At 40.3% G+C, this 26,391-nt stretch overlaps 1 protein-coding gene across 4 annotated transcripts in view; it reads left to right on the forward strand.

Moving 5' to 3' along the window:
* The window catches only part of APOO (apolipoprotein O), an 85,345-nt gene that overhangs the window by 45,976 nt on the left and 12,978 nt on the right, over positions 1 to 26,391 (forward strand). Inside the window, exons 8-9 of one of the 4 annotated variants that reach the window (XM_057719153.1) lie at positions 2,106 to 2,171; positions 5,608 to 5,863. The exons of 2 other annotated variants lie outside the window; for them this stretch is intronic. In XM_057719153.1, coding sequence (XP_057575136.1) covers positions 2,106 to 2,141 — 36 coding nt within the window. In that variant the 3' untranslated portion in view covers positions 2,142 to 2,171; positions 5,608 to 5,863. Of the gene's footprint in view, positions 1 to 2,105; positions 2,172 to 5,607; positions 5,864 to 26,391 lie in introns of those variants that run through there. One more of the 4 variants, XM_057719151.1, reaches the window with a different exon arrangement.

A 26,391-nucleotide genomic window follows, 5' to 3' on the forward strand; every position in this document is an offset into this window, starting at 1 on the left:
TGTTTTGTTATACATAAGTGATATGTAGTCAAACAAGAAAAATATCCTAGCAACAGAGTTGTTTTCTTCAACCAGAAGAATGTTTTTATGTGCTCATTTTCTTAATGTCCAAAAGATAAAAAGCTTATGAATTTAGCATCTTATATTTTTGAGATTGAGTTACTGGCAAATATAGGTAGTAGAATATATAAGAATATCACTAGAAGAACTTGGCAAGCGTTATGTTAAGGTAATTCAGACCTAAAATACATTTAACTAGGTAGGGAACCACATGGTTTTTATGACAGACCCAATTGTTGGACATGGTTATCTCACTTGCACTCATAAGCCTGTTTTTATCTCTTCTTCATTAATTACATACCCAAACTTTTTTTTAAACACTCATCAGATCTCTGGGTTCTACCTCATTCCGTTTGTTTATTCAAGAGATGTTTGAATAATGTATGCTAGGAGGTCCTAGGGATATTGTGCCCTCATGAAATATATATATTAGCGAAGGATTCAGACATGAAAGAATTACACAAATCAGGAAGTGCATGAATGCTATCAATGTGAATAAAAGGTTCTCATCTGAATCAAAGGGGAAAGCCTTGATCTAAAGGATGAATAGCATTTAGCCAGGCAAAAATTGGGATTGACCAATCTAAGTCAAGGGATTTATTTTGCAAAGGTCTTATCCCAGGAAAGAGCTTGGCAAGTTGGAAGAGCAACAGCAAGAAGGCATCTGGGGTGTGTGTGTGTGTGTGTGTGTGTGTGTGTGTGTGTGTGTGTGTGTGTGTGTGTGTATGTGTGTGTGAAAGTGGCTCTGGAGGAATAGAGTAAGGCGTACAGGTGCTGAGTCCTATAGAGCTCTGTTCAGAGCAACAAGTAGACCTGGGTATTGTATAATGATCCACCAAGCAATATGTATGGCCTTGTTCCCCAGAACTCCATCATCAAGTGAATGTGGTATGTAGATAGGGTGACCATATAATTTATCATCCAAACCAGGATACTCTTGAGAGTGAAAGGGGGCACTATTAATTATGCTGGGACAATGGGTATAAACCAGTATGTGTAACTTGGGCAAGCCAGGATGTGTGATCACTATGCTTAGAGACGGGTTCTCAGCTACTTCAGTAAACCTGAAGTTGCCTAGAAACCATGCTCTGAAATTACAGGGTTAGGCATGTGTTCCTGCTTTTCTCACTTTCCCCCCTCCTTCACCCATGGATAACTCTGAGAGAAGGCCACCAGGAGAACCTGCACCAAGTCTAGAGCACAGAATCATAGCCCCATTGCCCACCCAACTGCAGCCTAGTGTTTTTCAGATTGCCATCTCCTGAGAGCTCAGATCCTTGTTGTACATCAGGTCTTATTAACATGTTTTCAGAATTAAAGTCTTAGAAACATATGGGAAATAAAGTAAGGCCTTAAACATTTAGCACGTGAACTTTTCCCAATAGAACCTTTCCTCCATCACTTCTCATGGATGACATGACCTAATTATATGTTCCCAGATGGCAGCCGGGGCGGAATGGGTGTGGTCTGATTATAACCTCTTTAAGAGTAAACATGTTTTGTGATTTGGCCCCTACGGTGGATGATATACAGAGCGGAGTGCCCACAGGAAGCAGTCCCATAGGTGTAAAACCTTCTTTTTTTTTTTTTTTTTTAGTTTCACATCATGATGACTATTCTTTATTTTATTTAATTTTATTTTATTTTATTGGAGTATAGTTGATTTACAATGTTGTGTTTCAGGTGTACAGCAAAGTGATTCAGTAACCTTCTTTAACAGTGACAGTGGCATGAAGTAGTAAAGAAATCTTTTAACTAAAATGATTGGATTTTTTTTTTATGAATCAGCTGTTGGCCGAATCTGTGTAGTGAGGATTAATGGAGCTTTATTTCCTGTTCTCCTCTGTGCCTGAGTCACTTTCTACAGCAGGGCCCTCAGGGAGCCCTCGTAATTCCTTCAGTTTACCAAGACATGGGTCACTTTGCATCAGGTAATATTCAGTTAAATAGTGAAGATGTGTACTTTGAGACAGTCTACTATTTCTTTAGAAATTTTACTATTTCTTTTCAAACTGCATTAATATTCTTACTTTCTATTTTACAAGCCGGGAAATGTGAAGAGTTCACCCGGAAATAAGTAGAATACTCCATGCTCTGCCCACTTTAATCAGGTAAAGAACAAGAAAATTCTGTGATTATTTTTAGCATTATTAGCACCAATTGAAATGACTTGTCTTTAATTTAATTTGATTAATTATAGCCATTTCAGCTTTGTGTGGAAACATAAGGGTCAGGATGATATTTCATTCCATCTTTAATTTCTGGGCTTAAGTGCCATGACTTATTTAATTGTGTTTGTTCCTGAGAAGTACCTGGGTTTTTTAGACAAGCTAGAACTCGACAGTTGGGATTTGTCTGCAGACCTGTTACAAACAATTATTTCTTATGCTTATTTTTTTTCAGACAGCATTTTGCTATAGTAAGCACACTTGTATTCATCTAATAATCATTCAATAAACATTTGCTGAATGCACGACTATTGTAGAGAAGCTCAAGATTATATAGAGTAAGTGACATAGGGAATTCATAGGTATAATTGTCTTTCTTTGAAGATTGAGTAACTTGAATCTAGAGAAATTTAGGATGATATCTGATAAAGTCAGACAATCAGTGTGATTTCTACTGGTCTCATACTCAGTTCACTATTTGCTTTCATTCATATGTTCAATATTTACTCATTGAGTACTTGCTAAGTACAAAACACTAGTTATATTAATATTATTTTGTGTATATATTAAAAATTATATAATAGCACTTAGGATTTCCTGGTAATTAGATTATTTTGAATTTGGAAATAGTCTGAGAATATTCAGCTACAGGAAAATGGCTTAATTATGGTATGTCCATAAGGAGGAATGTTATTATGTTTCAATAATATTTAATTGCATGGGAACGTATGCACAGTTATTAAATGAAAAAAAAAGCTAGTGCGATACATTTTTAGAGAGGATAATGACCAGGAAATACAACAAAAAATTTAAGTATTTATCTTTGGATAGTAGGGTTATGGGCGATTTTTATATTTTTTTCTTCTATAAAATGTGTATTTTTAAATTTTTTGCAATGAATATGAATTTTCTTTATAATAGAAATTTGTTTAAAAAATTAGTGTTACGTTTTTCGTAAGTCATGGCTACTATTTAAAACTCACGAAAGCTCTGGGTTTGTGGTTTTTCTTTCTCAAGTTGTCTCCATGTTTTCAGAGACCTGAGAGTCATATAATCTTAGAATTTGAAAAGGATCATCTGGCCCAACACCCAGCCTCAAGCATAAATTCTCTGTTAGCCCTGTGTGTTCCCACATTTCACCTCCACTGATAGGAAAAGCACCCCACAGGGCAGCCATCTTTGGGCAGTTGTAATTTTTAGGAAGCTGTTTCTTATACTAAGCAAAAATATGTCTCCTTGTAACTCCTACAGAATGGTCTGATCTTGCCTTAGCGGTCACAGAAAATAAACCCAGATCCTCTTTCGCATCACAGCCCTTCATATAGTAACCCCAAGTCAGCATTTCTCAAATTTTGTTGTACAAATTACCTGGGAAGCTTGTTAAAAAGCAGAGGCTTAGGGCCCACCCCAGAATTGGTGTCTGGAGAGTGGGGCCAGATGTGCATCAGATGTGCTGTTAGAAGGGCAATTAGCATCCAGGAAGCCACACATGTCCTTCAGAGACTTTACACTCAATATGGTTATATTTTTGTACAGGGGCAATGAGCCCCAGAATAAAGGGAAACTATGTATATATCCATTTAGTTTTTTCAGAAATATTTTGGGCCAGAGTTCAGCTTACTGTATACACAGCCTTGATTTCATTTTTAATTTTTTTATTTTAGCTCTTTTTTTTTGGAGACAATTTTTAATTATAAAAGCAACGCATATTTGTTGTAAAGAATTTTTTTAGATAAATATTTTTAAAGCTTGTCTTAAAAAAAAAAAAAAAAAGCTTGTCCTGTCCTGCATTCCTTTCCCAGAGGTAATTTCTGTTAATAGCTTGGTACATCATTCCAGACTTTTTTCTCTATGTGTAACACACACACACACACACACACACACACACACACACGTATTCATACATGCGCTTGGATTTTTGATAGAATGAGATCATATTCCTTGTACTGTTTTGCAAGTACACTGAAAGCTCCATGCAGGCACATATTGCAATTTTATTGTCATACCTAAAGAAATTAACACCGATTCCTTAACATCATCTAATATTCAGATAGTTTGCAGATTTCCCTGATTGTCTCATTAATAACTTTTTACAGTTGTTTTGTTTGAGTAAGGATCCAAACAAGATCTGCCCATTGTATTTGACTGATGAGTCTCTTAAGTCCTTTTAATTTTTTTTTACAAAGATATAAACTGTCTTTATTTTCAGATGTTTTAAGTCTCTTTTAAACTGTAATAGTTCCTTCTCCCTCATTTTCCTTTTACCATTTAGTTGTTGAAAAACCAGGCTTATTTGTCCTTTAGAATTTCCCATGTTCTGGCTGTGGCTGAGTGCATTCATTTAGTGTCGTTCTGTTTATCTCTTGGTTCCTCTCCTTTCTGTATTTCCTGTAAACTGGTAGTTGGATCTGAAGGCTTAATCAGATTTAGGTTCAATTTTTTGGTAAGAATACTTTGTAGAAAATGTTATGTTTATCTATGTTGGAAGAATGAATTAACTTGTTTTTTCACTTACTTTGTTATGTACATCTTTCCCTGTTGGTACTTATAGATCTATCTCACTCCTCCTCTAGCTGCTTAATAATTTCCTAGTATGGGCTATCATGATCTATTGAATCCTTATTAATATTGATTGTTGGCAGTTTGTAGGTTTTTTTTTTTTACAATGCAGTAAATCTCTTGAATTCTTAGAGAAGTTCAAAACAGATTAATGAACTGAGAGAGAAAGGTAAGCTAGTGGTTTACATGCTTAAGAATTTTTAGTTTTATGTTAAAAGATCAAGTGAGTCGTCACTGGCCTCTGAAATATTTATGAACCTCTAATTGCTAAGTAGATTCATTACATATTAGGAAAAAGGCAATCTGGAGAAGAGTTGGTTTGTCTTTGGTGTCTTTGGATTTGATGTGTTTCATTCCAGAAAAGAATGATTGATGGGGTGATGTGAGGAAAGGTATGCACCAGGCTAGCAATGATATAGTCATACTCTCCTCCAACAGATGGATGGAAATGTAGTTGTTTGGTTTTCAGAAGGGGAGCCATGTAGTGCGAGCTGTGCCATTTAAGCGTTTAGTTTTCATTTATTCACCCATCCATCTGTTTAATTATCTCAGATACACAGCTAGTTGAGAATCTACATGTAGTATTGATGTAACACAAAACCTTTATGGTTTTTGGTGTACCCATTTATAAAATGGGAATGATTACAGTTTTCTCTAACGAGGAGCACAGTTCATTGTGCTCCTCACGTTCATGTAATGGAAATGTAAGCATTTGATGTGATTTCTCTATTTAAACCTAAAGAATTTTCAAAATGCGAAATCTTAGAGCTTTTTTTATTTGGGGGGGCACTGTTTATTTATGTTTTTCTTTTTCTTTTAGTTATAGGTAAACATTGGAAACTCCATACGGTAAACCAGTATTTCTACAGAAAAATGGCAGAGAAGTCAGTATTGAATGTAGTAAATTGGCATTCTTCTTCAGGAAAAACTCTACTAGGCCTCTGTTATCTTGGGTGATGCCGTACTCCAAGTGGACTAATCTGAAATTCTTTCACCTAGAGATAATGTATAAGCCTTAGAACTCCTCGTTCTCATGTTGTTATTTATGTACATGATTAAAATTCTAAGTTAAAAAAAAGTTGTGCTGCTTTTTTATTCTGATATTATTTATTGAGTGGCAGTTTAAGTGTTTCTGGTGTCCCTGTGTGTGTGTGTATGTATGTATGTATGGTGTGTCTCTGAGTATATGTGTTTGTGTGCGTGGTATGCATGTGTGCATGGTGTGTGTAAGTTAAAACCATTCACTTTTCTTCTTAGCATCAGCTGGCAGTCTCCAGAGGTCGAGTTGAGAGGAGTGGCTCTGGAGCTGAGACACGTTGCTTCGATAGCCAGCACAAGGAACAAAACTTGTAATAGTTTGCCTGACCCTGATGAGAAGATATACAAAAGAAAACAATGACCGTGACCCCTTGTGTGCCATTGCCTCCCCGCTTGTACAGATCTTCCGGTTCTTGACTGCCAGTGGGAGATGCGTAATGACCTAGTCTGTCCTCTGCCAGTGGAGGAATGGTATGTGGTTGTGTGTGTTGGTTCTCTGTATGAAGGCCTTGCATTTGCCTTCAAGGCTTCTAAATGCACAGCTCATTTTTTTAAAAATTTATTTGTTTATTTATTTATTTATTGGCTGTGTTGGGTCTTCGTTGCTGCACATGGGCTTTCTCTAGTTGCGGTGAGTGGGGCAGGGGCTACTCTTTGTTGTGGTGCGTGGGCTTATTGCCATGGCTTCTCTTGTTGCAGAGCACGGGCTCTAGGCACGCGGGCTTCAGTAGTTGCGGCACATGGGCTCAATAGTTGTGGCTCATGGGCTTAGTTGCTCGGTAGTTGTGGCTCACAGGCTTAGTTGTGGCTCTCAGGCTCAGTAGTTGTGGCGCACAGGCTTAGTTGCTCCACGGCATGTGGGATCTTCCTGGGGCAGGGATCGAACCCATGTCCCCTGCATTGGCAGGTGGATTCTTAACCACTGCGCCACCTAGGAAGTCCAACGCACAGCTCATTGAACTCCGTCTTCCTGTTGCTGATGGGAACAGCAGGAGTCTCTTTTGACTTGTCAGCAGCCAAGAAGGATGACGTGGGAAACTATATGAAAGGGGATTGAGAATTTCCAAATTTCAGTCAGACTTGAAAATTATGTCATCTTGGTATTCTTGTAGCGTCAATTTAATTCCTGAATTGTTGACCTTCCGGAACTGATAGCAGTTGGTAAGATAGCAATACACAAATGTAACATGAACATGTTCATGTTAAATACATTTGATAGAGCCAAGATGACAGAAATGGTGCCAGCATTGTTACTGGATTAATGAACTGAAGCATATTTGTCTCTAGAATAATCCCCCTAGTGACCCAGAAATCTTTTATTTCCTTTTATACTGAAATACTTTCGTGTTACTCTACCAGTCAACCACATATATTAAAGCTGTGCCTAAACTATAATATCTCAGCATAAATATACTGTGATTGTTTCAGGCTTTTCCCATTGGCTTGGCTTCCTATGTCACCTCTAGAAAGTAAAGAATCCACAGGTCTCCTTGTTCTTGATCTGGAGAAGATGAAGGAATGGCCCCCACCATAGTGTGCTCTGGAGGTCATCAATCAAAAGGTGTCTCAGAGTCTCCTAACTGGAAGATATTACTTCCATTTTTAACACTTTAGTCGTGTTGAAACATTGCCTTAAAACCTCTTAACTCCTCCAAGAAGGACGGGTCTCACAGAGCTGGCACGCAGTAGTAGTCTGGCCCATATTTAGGATAATGAGGGAATCACCTCCCACCCAGGGTAACTCAGTTGCTTTTATACTATGATCTTTCCCTTTCATGGTTGTTTGTATCCAGTGCTGCCTTTTTTGTTTTTTGTTTTTTTTGTATTTAATACTTTTTGCATGCCTTCCATGAACTTTGAACTGTAGGGAATATAAAATTTGCATATTATAATATCTTGCATTTCCCTAGCTCTTTATACTTTTCGAAGTGCTATTTTGCATGTTTCCTTTTTGGCTTCTTTCCTGACCTCAGTGCATTTGGACTCTGTTTTTCTCTGTCCTGAGGTAATACTCTCTACTTACATTTACACTCTTTATTCTGTTTCTTATGACCATTTTTTCTTATAATAAGACTGACTCTCAATCCAATTTATCTCTAACTTAATCAGGATAGTTCTATTTGAATAACTTGAGAGCTTTGGAGGGAACGTTCTCTACCATACAGAGTGATTTTAAGCTTCTGTGAAGAGACAGATGTGGCATGTTCTGTTCTGTAATAATGTGTCCTCTAAGAAAGATTGCTTTGTCAAAAATCAAGATTTAAAAGCAGTTGTTTCAGTGGGGAAGAAAGGGACTAGTGGCGCTGAAGAATGCCTTCATCGATCTTATCACCTATATCACGCCTTGGGACAGAGTCACAATTTAAGTAGTTGCGAGAATCGAGGCCAGCTGAGGGGCCACCCACCCAGGCAGTGGAGCAGCAGGTGCCTGGGCCGCTGGGTCAGCAGCTTTTGTGCTAAGGGCAGTGCTGGATCCCAGCCCAGCAGGGGCCCATGTGATTCCCAGTGCTTCCCTAATGGATCCACAGCATTAGATCTAAATGGCTCAAAGAAGATTCAGAATGTATGTAAAATGCCTGTGTTCACGTACAGAGATAGAAAAATGCAACTTGCTTGTGGCTAAATAGCAAATCTGTGACAGTTAAAATTAGGCCAGATAATGAGTAATGATGATTTTCATTAGTTTAAAGGTAAAATTCAGAATGCTTGAGTTCAGCCAAAACAAAGAGAAACCGAGATTATGTTTTCCTCATTGTCCAATCTTGATGAACGCACTTTGCACAATTTCTTGGAAAAGGCCGGGTGTTTAAAGGAACATTTTCCTCTGTGACCAGCACTATTCATGATTACTTATATGACTGAGGAATTTACCATGAGTGTAGGTTTTCACTTTTTAATTCTTTGCACCCACCCAAGGTAATGCAAAAACCACTGTCAGAGGGAGCAGCAGTATATTTGTGGGACTAAACAGGCTTAATCCGAGGCTTAATTTTAAATAAAAGTAAATATTTACAGTCATGGTTTTGTTCACCACTGGTTGAAAGAAACTTGCTTGAGGTTTTGGTTTTCACACCCCGCCCCCCACCTCCTGTCTGATGTTCTGTTTCCCTTCTGAGAGGTTCAGATTTCTAGTCAATAATTAGCCAGCACATAGTTCTAAAGGTACAATTAGGTCAAACTCCAGATATAGCTGAAGTTCAGGCTTATTTAAGTTTATGAAATGATAGCCAAGCACATTTCTCAGTGGGAGAAAAGTTTGTTTTCATAAACAAGTGTTTTCACTATTTCACATTTTGTTCACATTTTGTTCAGTGCTGAGTCACCTGTATTTCACATTAAAGGGCCTTTATCTTCTTAATCAGCTCTAGAGCTTAGCTGTTTGACTTTAGTTCTGACTCTTGAATGCAAAAGAAAAGCGAATGAAATGACTCTTCTCCCTGCCCACCCTCCCACCTGTGAAGTAGTCTTCAGACTCAGCATTGGCAAAACCAGCCTGTAAACTCTCTCTCCTTTCAGGTACAACCCTGAAGGTACACACTGAAGACTCCCTTCAGTGCTGGCCTGTCTTGGGAGTGTACAGGACAGGTGGAACAAAAAACAAAAGGCAAAGATGGAGGAAAATACAGGATGCAAAATCTGCTCCCCACACTCAAAAGTGAAGTCATTAGTGAGCCCTTTAAATGCTTATTCGACACAATATTGGAATTTGTTAGTGACCCCAGTTTTGAGTGTGGTTGAAGGGATGATTTTAAATACTTTCGTTCACTGCAGGGAAAATATCAGCTTTTAAGTATCAGCCATCTCATCTTCCATGTCTTTTCTAAATTATGAGAAAATGGCTTTCGGGTAATGATAGAGTCTGTGCACGTACATTACTTTCTCCTGAAACCCCAGGAAGACAAGAGGAAAGGGATTAAGATGGCACTAGCATACAAGCAAAGGTTGGGGAGAGGGTGGCAATAGGACTCCTGTTTTTTGCAGCAGACTTAGTGGAACTGTTTGACTCTTGAAACCCTGTACCCAAATAAAAATAACCAAAACGTTTAAAAACAAATTCTAAGAAAAGCAAGGAAGTTAACATTAAAAGTCTCATATTTACTTTGTAAACTTTGGTTCCATGTGTCCAATGTAAACTGGTTCCATGTGTCCAATAGCGCCCTTTCTGTAATGGATGCAGTAGCATACATTTCTCCCCATTTTTTAAAGTTTGAGAAGGTTATGCCGTGTCTTTGTATCTATGGCATTTTGTGGGTCATATCTCTGATTCATTTTCTGAACCCTTTCTTAGGAATGCAACCGTCTATTGCAACATTGCTCAAGAGGGAGCTGTGTGCATTTGGGGGCATGTTCTCTGGAACAGGAAGTCTGTTGTTTTCGTGAAGAGAAGCAGAAACTGTTTAGTGTATGGTTAGCCTTGCTGAGGCTCTTGAGAACCGGAAGTGGCCACAGTGCTTCCAGGGCCTTCCCCGCTTCATGCACCCCACTTGCCTCCTGTTGGTGAGGGTGGAGAGGAAGAATGTGCCTCCTTTCCGCACCTCCCCTCTATCCTGTCAAGCAAACATGGCACTGTTTTTTACTCCTCACTTTGTGTTACTGGCTCTCTGTGGCCCCACTGACCTAAAGAGGCTTAACTTATTACTGATAGATTTCTTTGTGCGGTTGCTGTTACCCCTTGGCACATCTTCCGTTCTTGTTACTTGTTTCTAGGCAGGATGTGAGGTTTAGGGAAAGCTTGCACCTTCGCAAACCCTTTTTACCTTGTTTGTACACCTGTTGAATTCACCATCACGCTTCAGTTCTGAAGAACTGAATTTCCAGACATAAAAATCTATTCTCTCTAAACTCCTGGATCACTTTCTAGATTTCTTATGGCTTCATGCATGTTCTACCCTTGTTAGCTCACACCCGATCTCTAGTGGACTGTAATCTCCTTGAGGCCCAGGGCAAGTATCTTTCTTCTTTGTGTTCCCAGTGCTGACGTAATGTACTGATGTATACATTGCAAAATGTGTGTTGAGTGAACTCTTTAAAGTTCAAAATTGCGTTGATTTTGTCTTAGTCGAGCCTTTGAGGGTACCCCTAGGCATTGGATTTGTTTTATCACCACCAACCTGAGAGTGTGTGTCCCTGTGTTTCAGACTTCCAAATCTACAAACAGAGGACACTGGGCTAGGTACTCTGTAAAGGCCTTCAATCCCTGTAACTTTTTCTCCTTAGATTTATTAAGCATTGAGTGCATGGTCTAGACATTTTGTTTTCATAAGCAGGGAGGAGAAATACAGTTTACAATTCAGATGCAAAGACAAAGCAAGTACACAAAACAATCAGAATAATTACAGAGGAGCATCATTATAACATAGAAATTAACTATCTAATAGATAGTAATTCCGTGTATTAGTCTTGTGCAAAGCAGCACCCAAGGGTATTTGTCTAAAACATGAACGTAATGTACCTAGGCAGTGGTTTTACACTTTTTGTGTACACTAAGTTTTTTAGAGAAGGAAGAAGAGTAATCAGAGGAAACAAGCCTGGCAAAACAGAGGACGTTGAATGGATGATTTTACTTTTACTGCATTAGGACCTAACTTGTCCTCTCTTTGTGTGATCACTGTTTCCCTTGGGACACTTTCTGTAGTAAGTTCAACAGGAGTTAGCCCAGGGTTGGGCTTTTGAGGCACCCTTGTTGTATTCTAGCTAATTCCTTAATGTTATTGTATATGGACAAGATGTAATGTCTCATTACTTTCAGTATGAACAGGAATTTAAATGTCTGGCTAAGAGTAGTACCAGTTGAGATCCTGCAGGTCATGCTTTAATAAATAGATATGTTTAATTTAAAATTAATATCCATTTGCATAGTAAGGTATGCCACTGTCCTTTAAAAATTTCTTAGCTTAAACATGCACCATACAATATCTACTGTTGTAATATACTTTTAAAAAATTCATTAATAGTGTAAACTTCATCTCACTAAAATGATGACAAAATCTGAATATTAGTAGACACCAGGGGCTTCCCTGGTGGTGCAGTGGTTAAGAATCTGCCTGCAGGGGACACGGGTTCGATCCCTGGGCTGGGAAGATCCCACATGCCTCGGAGCAACTAAGCCCGTGCGCCACAACTACTGAGCCCACGTGCCTAGAGCCTGTGCTCCACAACCAAGAGAAGCCACCGCAATGAGAAGCCCTTTGCGCCACAACAAAGAGTAGCCCCCGCTCACCGCAACTAGAGAAAGCCCATGTGCAGCAATGAAGACCCAATGCAGTCAAAAATTTAAAAAGAAAATATTTTTTAAAAAAAGAATATTAGTAGACACCAAATTTGAATGCTTCCTTAAATTTCAAATTAGTGCTTGAGTGAATGCCATGGCCTCTGTGCATAAGAGAGTTAGCATAGCAGGCCTGAGACTGCCATCTTTAGAAAGACCTGTTTTCAAGGTTGGCCCTTAGGAAACTCAGCTTCTCAGAAGTTCCCCAAGCTGATAAAGGCTGGGGCACCAGACTGTGCTCTCTCAGGTCAGGTAGATTATTTGTGCAAACGATGTGATTTATGGCAAACACCTGATTTCCTTCTGGGGATTGTGAATTTTGGTTGTTGCTAGGCAGAGGCTGCCTCTCTGACCAGCCCCCAATAAAAACTGAGTGCTGAGTCTCTGTAATGGGTTTCCCTACGGCAGAAGCATTGCACATGTGTGGCTGCAGTTTTTCTGCTGGAGAAAGGAAGGTGCTCGTGTATCCCTCCTAGGCTGGAAGGGAGAGAGCCTCTGAAGCTTGTGTGTGCACTTCTCCAGATTCTACCCTTGTCTTTTTCCTTTGCTGGTCTTGTTTTCTAGCCTTTGTCGTGATAAACCTAAGCCACGAGGACAACTGTATGCTGTCCTGTGACTCATCTCAGGGAATTGCTGAATGTGTGGGTAATCTTGGGGACCCGCAAAACAGCATGTTGAGATGGTATTTGTTTTATTTATGTTGTGCGGTCTTCCCCTCTGCTTTCATGGAAAAACATAAATAAAAGGACTATTATATTTACATTAAATATTTCCAGGTCACAAAACATTAAAAAACAGTTTTTATTCGCCTTCCTCAAGCAAAGAGAAAGTAGCTTTTGAAAGCCACCGAAAACTCTAAGCTCCCTTGTTTAGACCAAATTAGTGATTGGATTTTTTTTCTGATTCTTACAATAGAGTCTTTCTTCCTTCCCTCACGCTATGGAGGCAAGCTGTTTGGGCTGGTTCATAAGTAAATAGGTCATAAACTGCACTCCATTCAAAAGTGACATACTTATGAAAGCATTTATTTGTCCTACAGAGAGAGCACTAGTTCATTTCAAATATTGTTCTCAGCCTAGATCAGAATGCTAAAGAGCACACATTGCACATTTTGTTTTAAACACAGTAGTTTGTTTGTTTTTCGATGGTGCCATAAATATTTCCCTGAGAAAGCACTACCAAATAGGTAAGACTTTTAGACTGTGTGGGATCACAGACCTAAGTGTAAGAGCTAAAAAACAGAACTCTCAGAAGATGACATAGGAGTAAATCTTGGTAAAGGAGTAAATCATGACCTTGGGTTGGGCAATGGTTCCTTTTTACAACACCAAAAGTACAAGTGACAGAATAGATAAATTGGGCTATCTCAAAATTTAAAAACTTCAGTGCTATAAACAATACTATAAGAAAAGTAAAAGAGAACCCATTGAGTGTGGAAAATATCTGTAAGACATATATCTGATAAGAGACGGTGTCCAGATACATGAAGAACTTTTACAACTAAACAATAGAAAGACAAATAACCCAACTAAAACTAGGCAAAGGATTGGAACAGACATTTTTCCAAAGGAGGTATACAAATGGCCAATAAATACATGAAAAAGATGTTCAACATCCTTAGTCATTAGGGCAATACAAATGAAGACCATAATGAGATACCACATCACATCTACTAGGATGGTTATAATAATTTAAAAAAAGGCAGACAATAACAAGCATTGATGAGAATGTGGAGAAAACAGTCCAGTAGTTCCTCAAAATATTGAGCCTTGAGTTTTCATATGACCCAGAAATTCCATTCCTAGGTATATACCCAAGAGAAATAAAAACATGATCCTTATGAAAACTTGTACACAAATGTCCATAGCATCATTATTCATAATAGCCAAACAGTGGAAACAGCTGAATGTTCATCAACAGAAGAATGGATAAACAAAATGTATTTTCACACAATGAAATATTATTCAGCCATGGAAAGGAATGATGTATTGATAAATGCTACATCAATGACACTTTAAAACCGTATGCTAAGGGACTTCCCTGGTGGTGCGGTGGTTAAGAATCCACCTGCCAATTCAGGGGACACGGGTTTGATCCCTGGTCCAGGAAGATCCCACATGCTGCAGAGCAGCTAAGCCCGTGCACCACAGCTACTGAGCCTGCGCTCTAGAGCCTGTGAGCCACAACTACTGAAGCCTGTGTTCTGCAACAAGAGAAGCCACTGCAATGAGAACCGCATGCACAACAATGAAGAGTAGCCCCAACTCGCCACAACTAGAGAAAGCCCACAGAGAGCAATGAAGACCCAATGCAGCCAAAAATTAAAATAAATTAATAAATCTTTTAAAAGTAAGCCTTGTGCTAAGTGAAAGAAACTAGTCACGTATTGTATTGTAAGACCATATATTGTGGGACCTCCCTGGTGGTCCAGTGGTAAAGAAACCGCCTTCCAATGCTGGGGACACAGGTTTGATCCCTGGTCAGGGAACTAAAATCCCACATGTCGTGGGGCAACTAAGCCTGCATGCCACAACTACTGAGCTCATGTGCCTCAACTAGAGAGCCTGCATGCTGCAAACTACAGAGCCCTGCACTCTGGAACCTGTCTACCACAACTAGAGAAGAGAAAAACCCGCATGCCAGAACTAGAGAGAAGCCCACGCACCGCATCAAAAGATCCCACAGCCTCAACGAAGATCCCCCATGAGATCCTGTGTGCCACGACTAAGAGCTGATGTAGCCAAAAAAAAAAAAAAAAAAAGACCACATATTGTATGATTCCATTTATTTGAAATGTCTAGAATAGGCAAATCCATAGAGACAGAAAGTAGATTAGTGGTTGCTTAGGGCTGTGGAGGGTGGGAGTGGAGTTGAGTGTTATCAATCAGGGTTCAACTAAAACAGAACAAGTAGGAGATATATATTGAAAGATTTATTGCAAAGAATTTGGTTAGGCCATTGTGGGGGTTAGCTAGGCAAATCCAAAATCCAATAGGGCACAGCGTCAGGAAGGACAGGCTGGAACTCCCAGGTATGAGCTGAAGCTATAGTACATAAGTGGAATTTCTTCTTCAGAGAAACCTCAATTCTGCTTTTAGGCCTTTCAACTGATTGAATCAGGCCCACTTAGATTAAAGTCGACTGATTATGGATTTTAATCACACCTACAAAATAACTTTCACAGTAGTACCTAGGTTAGTGTTTGGACGCCTAGGGACTGTAGCCTAGCCAAGTCGATACATAAAAGTGACCATCATGGGCAGGGGCATGGAGAGGAAGTGACTGCTAATGGTTTTCTTTTTGAGGTGATGAAAATGTTTTTACATTGTGGTGATGGTTGCACAACTCTGAATGTATGGAAAACTATTGAATTGTACACTTTAAATGGGTGTATTATACAGTTTGTGAATTATATGTCCATAAAGATGTTTTTAAAAAGACTGTGTATGTATTTGCATACCAGTGTTCATAGCAACACTATTCACAATAGCCAGGAGGTGGAAGCAACCCAAATGCCCATCGACAGATGAATAAAATGTAATATAACCATAAGTGGAATATTACTCAGCCTTAAGAGGGAAGGAAATCTAAAATCCCCCCAAATTTTTTTAAATGGAAAGAAATCCTGTCAACATGCTACAATGTGGATGAAACTTGAAGACATTATTCTAATTGAAATGTCAGTCACAAAAGGACAAATACTGTGTGATTCCACTGATATGGTGTCTAAAGTACAGTAGTCCCCCCTTATCCATGGTTTTGCTTTCTGCAGTTTCAGTGACCCAGTTTCATGACTTGGTTACCCATAGTCAACCAAGTTCCCAATAGATTAAATGGAAAATTCCAGAAATAAATGATTTGTAAGTTTTAAATTACCATTATGAGTAGGGTGATGAAATCTTGCGCCATCCCACTTGGCACATATAAAAGTTATGTTTATATTGTCGTTTTTTAAAGTGTGCAATAGCATTTTGTCTAAAAAAGCAATGTACATGCCTTAATTAAAAACACTGTTACTAAAAAATGCTGACCATCATCAGCCTTCAGCAAGTCATCCTCTTTTTGTAATAGTAACATCAAAGATCACAGATCACCATAACAAATATAATAATAATGAAGTTTGAAGTACTGCAAGAATTACCAAAATATGACAGAGACACAAAATGAGCAAATGTTTGGAAAAATTGCACCAAAAAACTTGCTTGACACAGGGGTGCCACAAACCTTCAATTTGTAAAAAATGCAGTATCTACAAGGTACAATAAAGTGCAGTAAAATGACGTATGCCTGTATGTATGTAGGGTTTGGTACTATCTGTGGTTTCAGGCACCCACTGGGGTCTTGGAACAATGTATTGCCCATGGTTAAGGGGGCATTTCTATAGTCAAATTCACAGAAACAGAAAGAATGGTAGTTGCCAGGAGCTAGGGTGATGGGGGAAATGGGGAGTTCTTATTTAATGGGTACAGTTTTAGATTTGCAAAATGAAAAAGTTCAAAATGGAAAAGCTCTTTTGCATAGCAGTGTAAATATACTGAACACTACTGAACTTAAAAATAGCATATTTAGAAATGGTTAAGATGGTAAGTTTTGTGGTTTTTTTTAAATTTATGTATTTATTTATTTATTTATTTTATTGGCTGTGTTGGGTCTTTGTTGCTGCACATGGGCTTTCTCTAGTTGCGGCGCGTGGGGGCTACTCTTCGTTGTGGTGCGCAGGCTCCTCATTGTGGTGGCCTCTCTTGTTGCAGAACATGGGCTCTAGGCACGTGGGCTTCAGTAGTTGCAGCACGCAGGCTCAATAGTTGTGGCTCACAAGCTCTAGAGCGCAGGCTCAATAGTTGTGGCACACGGGCTTAGTTGTTCTGCAGCATGTGGAATCTTCCTGGGGCAGGGATTGAATCTGTGTCCCGTGCATTGGCAGGCGGATTCCTAACCACTGCACCACCTAGGAAGTCCCTTATGTTGTTTTTTTAATCACAATTTTTAAAATGAAAAAAAAAAAAGACTTTGTGTCCTGCGTTGCCCGAGCAACACCCCTATTACCTGAACTCTGCCCCAACACCCTGCTCTGTCTCACCGTGTTGTACATAGTCTCTGAAATGAAAATGAGGGAATTTCTCAAAATGTAATAAAAATATATTTAGGGAGTTCAAGTGATATTGGCTCTATTATTTCTATTTGAGGCTTATTTAGTTTTATTAACCCATTTCTAGGAAGCCGATATTTAGAGATCGTGAGTTTACATGATAAAATTTGTTTACATTTATTCTTTCCAATTAAGTAAGACAACTGCTAAAAGCAGCTAAAAATCTGGTCTTGAATGATAGAAATGTGGCTGCCTGTCCTTTGTCTAAGTTTGTTGGATTGCTGGGGATGGGGTCCTGTTCAGGGGAGTGATGTAGAACCCAGACCCGTGGTACCTGCCTGACTGTGTATGCTGTGGTATTCTGATACTGTCTGACCCCAGTTTCAGGCTGCCAGTGGGGAAGAAGAGCAGCCCACAATGAACGGTTGAATCAGGAAGTATCCCACTTCCTGGTTTACCTCTTTTATCTTTAAGATCTATTGCCAGTTGTCACAGTAGACAGATTCACTGAGAGGGAGGGGCAGCTGGACCTGGTGAGGCCAAGCAGTCTGGGCCCAGTGGTTCTCAATCAGGTGATTCTGCCCCCCCCCCCCAGGTGACACTTGACAATGTCTGGAGACATTTCCGGTTGTCTCAGCTTAGGAGAGTGGGTGCTATTTTGTGGGCAGAGACTAGGGATGCTACTGAACTTCCTCCAACGCACAGGACAGTCTCACAACAAAGAATGATCCATCCCCAAATGTCAGTAGTGCTGGGCGTGAGCAGCCCTCCCCTGGATCTTTGCAAGGCTAGCTCCTTGACATCCAGGTCTTGACTTAAATCGATCTTTGGTTGAGTGGGTTGCAATCACCCAGTGTAAGGTAGTTTTATTTTTTATTTTCCTCGCACTATCGCTATATTTTGTTTGTCTATCTTTTGTCTATACCATCAATGAATGAAATGGATTTAACTTGCTCTAGTAACTTGGCCTCCTCCCTGCTTCCCAAGGCATGCCAGCTCCTCTTTCTTAATCCTAAAGCCCCTGGTCCTTTCCTGCCTCCCCAACTCCTCCTCCTACCATGGTGGGAATCGGGGAGGAGTGAAATTCCTGGGGGAAGCAGACCTGCAGGGCTCAGGGGAAGTCTCTGGAGCATGTGCCATCAGGGAGAGGAAGGACTCATGGGAAATAAAAAAGCCAAATGGCAAAGGGTAGGATGGGGAAGTCTGAGTCTGCCTGGCCATACAACTTGTTTGAGTGGGAAAGAAAGGAACTAATACTTATTGAGTGCCTTCTTAGTGAAGGGCAAAATAATCTTATTGAATCCTTTTAATAATTCTGAGATGAGGACACTCAAGTCTGACATAAGTCCACACAACTAGCAAGTGGCAGAGTTGAGATTTAAATCAAGAATTGTGTGATTCCATATATACAATGGAATATTACCCGTAAAAAGGAACGAAATTGGGACATTTGTAGAGACGTGGATGAACCTAGAGACTGTCATACAGAGTGAAGTGAGTCAGAAAGAGAAAAACAAATATTGTATAGTAACACATGTATGCAGAATATAGAAAAATGGTACAAATCAACCCGTTTGCAAGACAGAAGTAGAGACACAGATGTACAGAACAAACATATAGACACCAAATGGGCAAAGCAGGGGCGGGGTGGGGGGTGTTGGGGTGGGATAAATTGGGAGATTGGGATTGCCATATATCCATTACTAATAAGAAAAAAATATCAAACTGTACACTTTAAATATATGCAGTTTATTGTATGTCAATTGTAGCTCAATAAAATTTCTTAAAAAAAAAATTTGTGTGATTCGAAAGGCCCAGCTTGTTGTTAAATCCTTTGGGGAGACTAGATAAGATGGGTCCTGTCCTTAAAAGAGCTTCTAATCTGCTGGTGGCGGGCAGGTAGGCCCACAAATTAGCGCATGAAAGTTGTAGGTGTGACCTCTTCACCAGCTTGAAGGTACAAGTGTTATTTCCCTGTAATCAAGTTAATTCCCCAGACGCCCACATACCCAAACTAGTAGCCAATCCCAGTATTGCAATCTCTCGCTCAACCCCCCACCCACCCACCAAATTGTATTCAAGAATCCCAGGGGCTCACTTAGGTCTGAATCAGTCAGTCTTAAATGAAAGATAGACACATGACCATTAACCACTTGGTCATTACTGAAATTAGACATTGCAAGGGGTTGAATGGTGGCCTAAGATTACCACTCTTTATATTCCGGCAGCGGATTTGTACTCATGGACTCGGCCTTTGTGCCACAGAGAGTCCTCATGCCAAGATTGTTCCAGCCTCAGGCCCCTACCACCAAATCTGCTCTGATCAAATATGGCCACAGCAGTATTTCTGGTTCCACATGTTCTTACAGAACCTGGCCGTGCCTCCCACCAAAGGAGGAATCTAATTCTTCTCTTTTTGAGTATGGGCCGAACTTAGTGATTTCCTCATATCAAATTGAATGCAGCAGAAATGAGCTGAATGACTTTTGAGGTTAGGTCAGAAAAAGCGATGTGACTTCCACCTGGTTGCCCTGCTAGGCTCACCGTCAGAACCCGGACACCATGCTGTGAGGAAGCCCAGGTCACATGGAGAGCCCACGTGTAGGTGTTCCACTGTTGGTTCCCGCTACGATCTTAGCAGAGAGCCAGCATCAACTGTCAGACCTGCGACTGAGCTAGCCTTCAGGGCTTCCAGCCAAGACACAGTAGAGCAGCAACCCCCTGTCCCTGCTGAGCTGTGATGGAATTGATAACTCACAGAATCCATGAGCATAAATAAACAGTTGTTTTTCTGCTTCCAAGTTTGGGGGTAGTTTGTTTCGCCACCATTGCAATGGGAACCCCACATATCACCTGTGAGAGTTTCGTTCCTGCCATCTTTGTTGTTCTCAGAGGCCTAGTCAAGGTCAACCTGTAATCATTCTGATGCCTCCTAGGGAGAATTCATCTGTTTCACCTCTATTTTGACATAATGTTTGTCATATTGAAGCTACTTGTGTCTGTCTCCCAGGTTGACTGTGAGCCGTCTTGGAGGACGGGCCCACGTTCTATTCTCTCTCTCCACTGGCACCTAATGTGTGGCAAGCCTAGCAGCTCCTTTTGTACTCACCACATGAAGCATAGACTCAAAATTCAACCCCTTTGTATAGTATCAGATAACTTCAGTGGCTTTATGTACACATGTATGTATCTTTAAGTACAATTCCTATATCTATCCATACAGTGAAACATAATTTAGCCCTAGAAGGAGTAAAATTCTGACATATGCTACCACATGCATGAGCCTTGAAGATGTTATGCTAAGTGAAATAAGCCAGACACAAAAGGACAAATGCTGTATGATTTTACTTATATGAGGCACCTAGAGCAGTCACATTCATAGAGACAGAAAGTTGGCTGGTGATTGTTGAGCACTGCAGAGAGGGGAATGGGGGCTTAGAGTTTACTGAGAAGAGAGTTTCAGGTGGGGAAGGTGAAAAGAGTTCTGTGGATGGATGGATGGTTGTGATGGTAGCACAACAATGTGAATGTATTTATTGACACTGAACTGTATGCTTAAGAATGGTTAAAATGGTAAATTTTATATTATATTAATTTTACAACTTAAAAAAAAGATTTCTATATAACCTGTTGTTTCTGAACATCACCAAGATATGAGACCCATACCACAAATTCAGCCCTGGAAGAAGCAATAGAGATGCCTTCTGGGCAGTTTCATCTTTTTCCTTGCAAGCCTTCCATTGAAAGAGCCACACAAGAGAAGTCACATGCAAACAGTGGGAGCCTCTTCCCTTTCCCATCATGTAGGGCTCAGAGCCTTTGGGTTGAAAGTTCAGCGTGTGATCCTCCCCATGTGCTTTCCATTTCTGTGGCTTCGGCTCTGCCAACAGATTCTAACTTGGCAAAGCTCATAAGGTACATGTCTCACCCTCCACATGCTCTTTGTGGTGACCCTGGACTTGGTAACGCCAGTTCTGAAGTGGAGTGCCTAACATGCCTGACTCCTTGGCTTGAAGGAAAGAACATTGATCCAGGAGCTAAAAGGCCTGGATTCATGTCCTAGGCCTGCGCCTCACTGCCTGTGTGGCCTCATAAGTCGTTTTCCAACCATGTTCCACTCTCACTCTCCCTAAGTGACAAATGCATTCTGAATTATACACCCATAGAATGTGTGCTTGCCTACCCTTCTCCCTGGATGAAGACTATTAGTCATTCATTCTCATTGTAAATCAATTTAATCAGATTGCAAGAGGGTGTTGGACAGTTTTGCTGTATGGAAAAGGCAGGCCTAGAAGAGGTCAGGACGCAAAGAGGCCAAGGGGAATCTTTGGTAAGTACCATGGCTCTGCACTGCCTTCTAGCAACAGGGAAGAGGAGTCAGAAGCCAGAAGACTGCCAGTCAAATTAAACTATCTTTGCGGTAATACAGGAATATATCATGAAAACAAAGGGGTACTTTTGTGAGGTCGAGGACTGGCACCCTCACTAAACTGAGTTTGATGTGTCAAGTAGAGAAAGGGGAGGGTCTGAGACCTCTCCCTTAGTTCTTTATTTTCTGAGATCACAGCTCTTAGGATTGGGTTCAGCCTAAAGCCAGTGGCTAAAAATACAGTTTATTTCTCAAGTAAAAGAACCTTGAAAGTAAGCAGTCTAAGGGCTGGTGTGACAGCTTCATGGTCATTGGGACTAAGGCTCCCTTCAGCTTTCCACTCTGCCATCCCTAGGGTAGAGTCTTCATTTTTATGGTCTAAAATGGCTGCCGGAGCTCCAGCCATCACATCATAGTTCCAAGCAGCAGAATAGAAGAAGAGAGGATGGTGCACATGCCACCTCCCTTCCAAGACATCCCAGAACTTCCACCATTACTTCAGCTTCCTTGTTGACTATAGCTTAATCTAGCTACAATGGAGTCTGACAAATGTCTTTTAGCTGAGAAGCAATATGCCAAGTGAAAAACTGGGATTCTCTTAATTTGAGAGAGAATTGGAGAGTAGATGTTTGGTAGGCAGCTAGGACCTGCACCGCAACAGCCTAAAAGGCAACAGCGGACATGGTCACTAGGAAACCCAGTTCATTCAGCCACACATTCCCTTAGCATTTATTGAGCTGTCATAATGCAACAACCACTTTTACATGAAAACTTTTAGCTCCTTTTTATGTGTAGAAAGATACCAAATTTGTCTGTCCTATTCATTCAACAAAATTTCCTGAAAGCCAGCAAATGGCAGCATAGCACTGGAGAGGAAGAGATGAATAAGATACAGCTTTTGTGCCTTCCCACACTTCATCAGTACTGCTCCTGCAGCGGAGATTTGTGCCACCTACCCCAGCTCTCCACTCTCATGCTGAAAACAGCTGTGACCCACTGCAGAAGGGGAAATATTGTGGGGGAAGAGAGGAGGTCATGACATTTTAGGCAACACTGAGAACCCAGAAAATATGGAATGCAGTGTGAATATCTATTGTTTCAAACTGAAGAGAGCTGTTTCCCTTGAAAGGGAAAAAGTTAAATTTAGTACTAAGAATAAAGCAAGAGAAACATCGGCCCAGTGCCTTCAGCTGAGAAATGAATTTCATTAGAGTCACAGTTATTGTCTATTGTCCCCATTGGTTGTTCTAGTAGGGCTGAGATCTGATTTCCACTTCAATTCTCACAGTTGGCATTATTATTTCCCTTTGTGTAACTTTCAGGAAAAAATTCAATATGAATCAGATTTTGTTTTTAGTTCCCACCAAAGAGAGACTTTTTTTTAATACAATGAGAACAGACTCAGACTTAGAACAAAATACTTACATCACAATGGAATACCTTTTCGAAGTACTGTTGAGTCCTCTGCCTTTTATTGTTTCAGAGTCTGTAATTGCACAGGACTGTTCCTGTCCTAATTTAGAACGGAGTGCACCTGCTGCCTGAACCCTTTGACTTCCTTTAGCTCAGCCTTCCTCTTTTAGGTTTTTTTTCCCTCGTGATATTTACAAACCCGAGATTTATTACTGGATGCTTCCCAGTCAAAGAAACATGCAAAACTCTCCAACTTCAAGGGACCACCCAATTTCCTGATTCCCAGTCTTTCTTGTTCTTACAGGTGACATTTCAATCTTCAGCCTTCTCAGATTTGATCCACCGGTGATCACATCGTCTTCCAAATTTTCTTCCCTTAGGTTACCGAGATTCTGTTTCTGATGTTTGAAACCAAGATTTAAAAAAAATTGTCATAAAAACCACATAACATAAAATTTACCATCTTAACCATTTTAAAGTGTACAGTTTAGTAGTAGTAAATATATTTCACAGTGATGTGAAAAAGATCTCCAGAACTTTTTCATCCTGCAAAACTAAAACTCTATACTGTCGGGAAGGAAGAAATTTTCCTCTGCCCTCCTGGGTTCTTCTGGCTGGTCTAAGAATTAAATTGACATGAGACAAATTAATAGGAGAAAAGCAAACAAAAGTTTAATGATGTATGCATGGGAGAGACCCAGGGAAACTAAGTCACTCCCCAACATGGCCTAAGCCCTCACCTTGAATACCATCTTCAGCTAAAGACAAAAGAGCATGTTGGAGGTAGTGGTTTGGGACTTCAAAAGAGAGGAAGGCAATTCACATTGAAGATGGAACCATAAGCAAATGTTTCATAAACAATGTTTGCTGGGCCAGACAGAGACAGTGGGGTACATAGTAGACTCTGTATCTTTAGGCCCTGCTGAGTCTCCTTCATCACACCTCGCCCATGTTCTTTGCAGAGATCTCTGGTGATAGCCCTATTCGGGGAACAGGCCCTTTACCTAAATTCTTTCAGGCAGTTAGGGGGCAGGTCAGAGGTTCTTCCCGAGTCTTGGGCCTTGGTTGTTTTCAGCTCAACATAAGCCACATGCTGAAGAGACACATTTTAGGATGGCAAGTTTTGCTCCCCTATAATACCCATTAAATGACAGTTCCCTATGTCTCCCTCCCCACAACCCCTAGAAACCACCATTCTGCTGTTTCCATGAATTTTACTAGATAGATACCTCACATAAATGAAATAGTATAATATTTGTCTTTAGTGAGTGGCTTCTTCCACTTAGCATAGTAGCCTCAAGGTTCATCCACGTTGTAGCATGTGACAGATTCCTTTTCTTTTTAATGCTGAATAATATTCCACTGTATGTACGTACCGCATTTTGTTAATCTGTTCGTACATCTATATGGACATCTGGGTTGCTTCTGCCTCTGGGCTATTGTGAATAATGTTGCTATGAACGTGAGTGTACAGATACCTCTTGGAGACCCTGCTTTCAACCCGTTCAGATAAATACCCAGAAGTGGGATTGCTGGATCATGTGGTAGTTCTATTTTTAACTTTTTGAGGAACTTCCATACTGTTTTCCTCTTTCTTTTTTAACCCAGAGATATGTAAATCTGAATCTCTTTGCAGATTCAGAAGTGCACTTCAAGGAAATAACCAATGTTTTTGGCAGACAAGAAAACAAAGTGGAGCAGGATTTATATCACATCGAAATGATCAAAATGAAGTTGTAATGTAGTCACAGCAGTGACCATTTCATTTGGAGATCAGGCTTGAAAATGTAGCTTCATTTCAATCTGATTTTCACTTCTTTGTACTATTTTTTTTTGTTGTTGTTGTTGTTTTTGTTTTGTGGCACACGGGGTTAGTTGCTCCATGGCATGTGGGATCTTCCTGGAGCAGGGATCGAACCTGTGTCCCCTGCATTGGCAGGTGGATTCTTAACCACTGCGCCACCTAGGAAGCCCCTTTGTACTATTTTTTACCTCCTCTCATTAAACCTTATTTTCCTTTACTAGAATGAGTTCTCCGAGATAAAGAGGAGTTAGAGATCACTTTTTTTTTTTCTCACCTAGCTCTGTTTAATTGTTAGACAGGTGAAATAAAACTAGACAGAGACTAAAGCCCCTGCATGTGCAACATTACATAAATATTTTTATAGCTAAAGTTACATGAGCTTTTGGTCAGATGGAGGTAGCAATAAGTTTGATGTCAAGCACCTTCACACCAGATTTCTCTGATTGTTGTTAAAATACACACACACATGCAGGGCCCCATCTGTTAAACAGTCTAACTTTGAACATTTTGGGGGTTCAAACTCATCCTAAGTGGCGGTAAGCAAACCCCGCATGACAGTTGCCAGTCATGGAAGTTTCCCTTTATCCCCTTTCCTCCCAGACATCTGAAAGAATGGGAAAATTAAAAGGTGATTTTTGTTTTGTTTTGTTTTGTTTTTCTTTTTTAATTTGGCCACACTGAGTGGCTTGCAGGATCTTAGTTCCCTGACCAGGGATTGAACCTGCACCCTCAGCTGTGAAAGTGTGGAGTCCTAACCACTGGACCCCCAGGGAATTCCCTAAAAGGTTTTTTTTTTATTAACTTTTATTGGAGTGTGGTTGCTTTACAATGTTGTGTTAGCCTCCACTGCACAACGAAATGAACCTGCCACACACATACAGATCTCCCCTCCCTTTTGGGATTCCCTCCCATTTAGGTCACCACAGTGCATTACGTAGAGTTCCCTGTGCTATACAGTAAGTTCCCATCTGTTGTCTATTTTATACATAGTATCAATAATGTATATGTGTCAATCCCAGTCTCCCAATTCCTCCCACCCCAACCCTTTCCCCTTTGGTATCCATACATTTGTTCTCTACATCTGTGTCTCTAGCTCTGCTTTGCAAATAAGATCATCTATATTATTTTTTCTAGATTCCATATATATGCATTAATATATGATATTTGTTTTTCTCTTTCTGACTTAGTTCACTCTGTTTGACACTTTCTACATCCATCTACGTCTCTACAAATGACCCAATTTTGTTCCTTTTTATGGCTAATATTCCATCGTATATATGTACCACATCTTCTTTATCCATTCCTCTGCTGATGGACATTTAGGCTGCTTCCATGTCCTGGCTATTGTAAATAGTGCTGCAGTGGACATTGCGGTGCATGTGTCTTTTTGCTTTTTTTAAAAAAACGAATTTATTTATTTATTTACTGGCTGCATTGGGTCTTTGTTACTGTGTGTGGGCTTTCTCTAGTTGCAGCGAGTGGAGGCTACGCTTTGTTGCAGTGGCTTCTCTTGCTGTGGAGCACAGGGTCTAGGCATGTGGGCCTCAGTAGTTGTGGTGTGCCGTCCTCAGTAGTTGTGGCAAGCAGGCTCAATAATTGTGGCTTGCAGGCTCTAGAGTGCAG

This window comes from Hippopotamus amphibius, chromosome X (genome assembly GCF_030028045.1).
Source record: "Hippopotamus amphibius kiboko isolate mHipAmp2 chromosome X, mHipAmp2.hap2, whole genome shotgun sequence".
Taxonomy (NCBI): domain Eukaryota; kingdom Metazoa; phylum Chordata; class Mammalia; order Artiodactyla; family Hippopotamidae; genus Hippopotamus; species Hippopotamus amphibius.